Raw genomic sequence first — 2,526 nt, 5'->3', positions numbered from 1 at the left:
CGGGACTGGCCTGAGGGATTTTAAAGGGGGTTTTAATTACTTTTAAATTGGACATATTTAAATATTTCGTTTTAATCAAATTTTAATTAAGTATATGTATATATGTTAGTATTTTATTCAATTGTCAGCCGCCCTGAGTCCGTAAGGAGAAGGGCGGGATATAAATGCAATAAATAAATAAATAAATAAATAAATAAAATAAAATGTTGTTTTTCTCCTAGTTCAGTCCGTAAATGGACAAAGTAGACCCTCCTCCAAAAATACATATTTTACATATTTCCACTCCTCACAACATAAATCTTTTTATTCATTCCAAGAAATTAAAATAAAGGAAGGCAGAATTTGACTTGCCAGATGCACCTCTTGATCTTTTCTACCCTGTGTCTCTAAAGTACACATTAATAAGTGGGATCAAAGCTTACCTGCTGGCATCTTCCCTGGGACAACAAATTCTAACATAGGCACTTTATTGAAAATAGCATCTCTTTTGCATTTATCAGGATCACCATTATTCAGAATCATATCCACAATTTCACTTAGCCACGTTGTGCCTGAAAACAAACAGCCCATTAAGTTTGCCAGAAGTTGTATTGAAATCTGCATTCCAAGAAAAAAACCTTCATAAAATGAAGGCTTCATGAAAAGGTGACAAGCCACCAGGTTCCCCTTTTCTAATACTGAAAACTCACCAGATTTGGGATATGTGGCTATCACAATATCATCTGGCCTACTCTGGAAATTTTCAATTCTATCCCAGTCAAAGGAGAATGCGTAGACCATAGGAATGCCATGGACCATCTGGCAGTCCTGACGAAGATAATCTTGGGTAGCCATCTCTGGAATAACGTCAAGCAATATAATCAGAAAAAATAAATGGAACATGTGCAAGAATATCCATTCCTTATCAAACATTTTGCTAAATAAGCTGGGAAGCCTAGTTTAATCAATTTAAACTTTCACCATCATGCCAAATAAAGGACTAATTTTATATTTTACCTTTCTGACTAGATATTTTAAGGGTGTCTTTCTACTAACATTTCATTTTAGGGCTTTTAAAAATATGTTTTCTATTCTATTCCGCATTTGTTTTAAAAATTACCAGCAATATTGTTTAGCTCTGGACAATAACTGTATAATTAGAAGCACACCTTATACTATATTATGCTGAATATATTTCTTTAATGTCCAAAAGAGATGTTGTCAACACATTCAAAGATACTTTCTCTTGCAATATCCTATCTGACTTCTTTATTTAAAGATTCTTTCAATTTAAAAACAATTGAATGAAAAATTAAATAGTATCAAGCTTGGCATATAAATCTTACTGGTATTCTTAGAAAATAAAAATTATGGTTGGGATGGTATAAATTACACTTGGAGTGGGTTCATGAGTTTGACTTCTGATAAATATTTGTGCTTGGTGGTTGCCCTCATGGAACAAATGCTTATGAGGTATCATTCTGTGAGACCACCTATGACATGCTTTTAACATTTGAATTATGTCCACCAGAAGACATCCAACAACCTTCTAGAGAAAAATGGGGACCTGCAATGAGCAGTCTAGTCATTAATGATGTGCCAGGAATAAATCCAGCAGAAATCCCAGCTCGCTAATGCAGCCATTAGTGAAAGCAAGGATCTACACTGCATAGATCCAATGGACAGCGATGTGAAATGACTTGGTTGAGGTGGGAAAAAAATGAAACTTTGATATTGGGTTTTGCTGATTAGATAGGTGATTGTTATAGAAATGGCTAGTATGTATTATTATGTAAAAGTAAAAAGTTGTATGTTACAGGTAATCCCTGAGTTACGAGTGTTCCCTTAATGAATGTTCGAAGTTATGCAATAAGCACCCCCCAGTGTTTATGAAAAAAGTCCCAAAATTACTAATGTTGCCGCACCACGGCAGTCGTTCACCCTTACGATCGACTGCAGTGGCACTGCAACATTCACCCTGGCTATTCCCTCCCTTCTCCCACCCCGAGTCTCACTAGGCACTAGGTCTGTGGATACTCACCTTCGCTTTCATGGCTGTTTTGCTGCTTCCTTCAGTGCATTCACAAAGAATGGAAGCTTAAAGTAACACAATATCACACGAGATCATTAAAAAAATTCAGTCACCCTGGAATACTGCAATTCTACCTGTTCGTAAGCCAGATGGACAGTGGAGACCGCCACAGGATTTGCGCCCCATCAATAAACTAACCTTGACCCTACATGCAACTGTTACTAATCCATATATTCTTTTAAGCACAATACCAGCAACTGCTAAATGGTTCTCAGTTGTGGACTTAAAAGATGCATTTTTCACCATACCATTACACGAAAATTGTCAGCAGATTTTTGCATTTGAATGGACTAATCCTAAGACACAAGTTAGGACTCAATATACCTGGACTAGGCTACCACAAGGCTTTAAAAATTCACCCACATGTTTTGGTCAAGCTTTAGCCCAAGATCTTGCATTTTTAAAGTTAGTCAGACAAGAGGACTGTTGTCTTCAATATGTGGATGATGTTCTAA

The 2,526-nt window shown here is 36.3% G+C and overlaps 1 protein-coding gene across 1 annotated transcript in view; it reads right to left on the bottom strand.

Annotated features, from left to right (window-relative positions):
- Positions 1-422: 422 nt before the first annotated feature.
- Positions 423-2,526, bottom strand: part of LOC107294561 (sulfotransferase family cytosolic 1B member 1-like) — a gene marked incomplete at its 3' end in the record, with an annotated part of 16,207 nt that continues 14,103 nt past the window's right edge. Inside the window, exons 2-3 of the mRNA XM_015823797.1 lie at positions 690-836; positions 423-551 (exon numbers count right to left, since the gene is read on the bottom strand). Coding sequence (XP_015679283.1) covers positions 423-551; positions 690-834 — 274 coding nt within the window. The remainder of the gene's footprint in view (positions 552-689; positions 837-2,526) is intronic.

This window comes from Protobothrops mucrosquamatus, unplaced genomic scaffold (assembly GCF_001527695.2).
Source record: "Protobothrops mucrosquamatus isolate PMUCROS unplaced genomic scaffold, P.Mucros_1.0 scaffold1991, whole genome shotgun sequence".
Lineage (NCBI taxonomy): Eukaryota > Metazoa > Chordata > Lepidosauria > Squamata > Viperidae > Protobothrops > Protobothrops mucrosquamatus.
The sequence above is the reverse complement of the archived record's forward strand: the minus strand, read 5'-3'. Positions and strand labels throughout refer to the sequence as shown.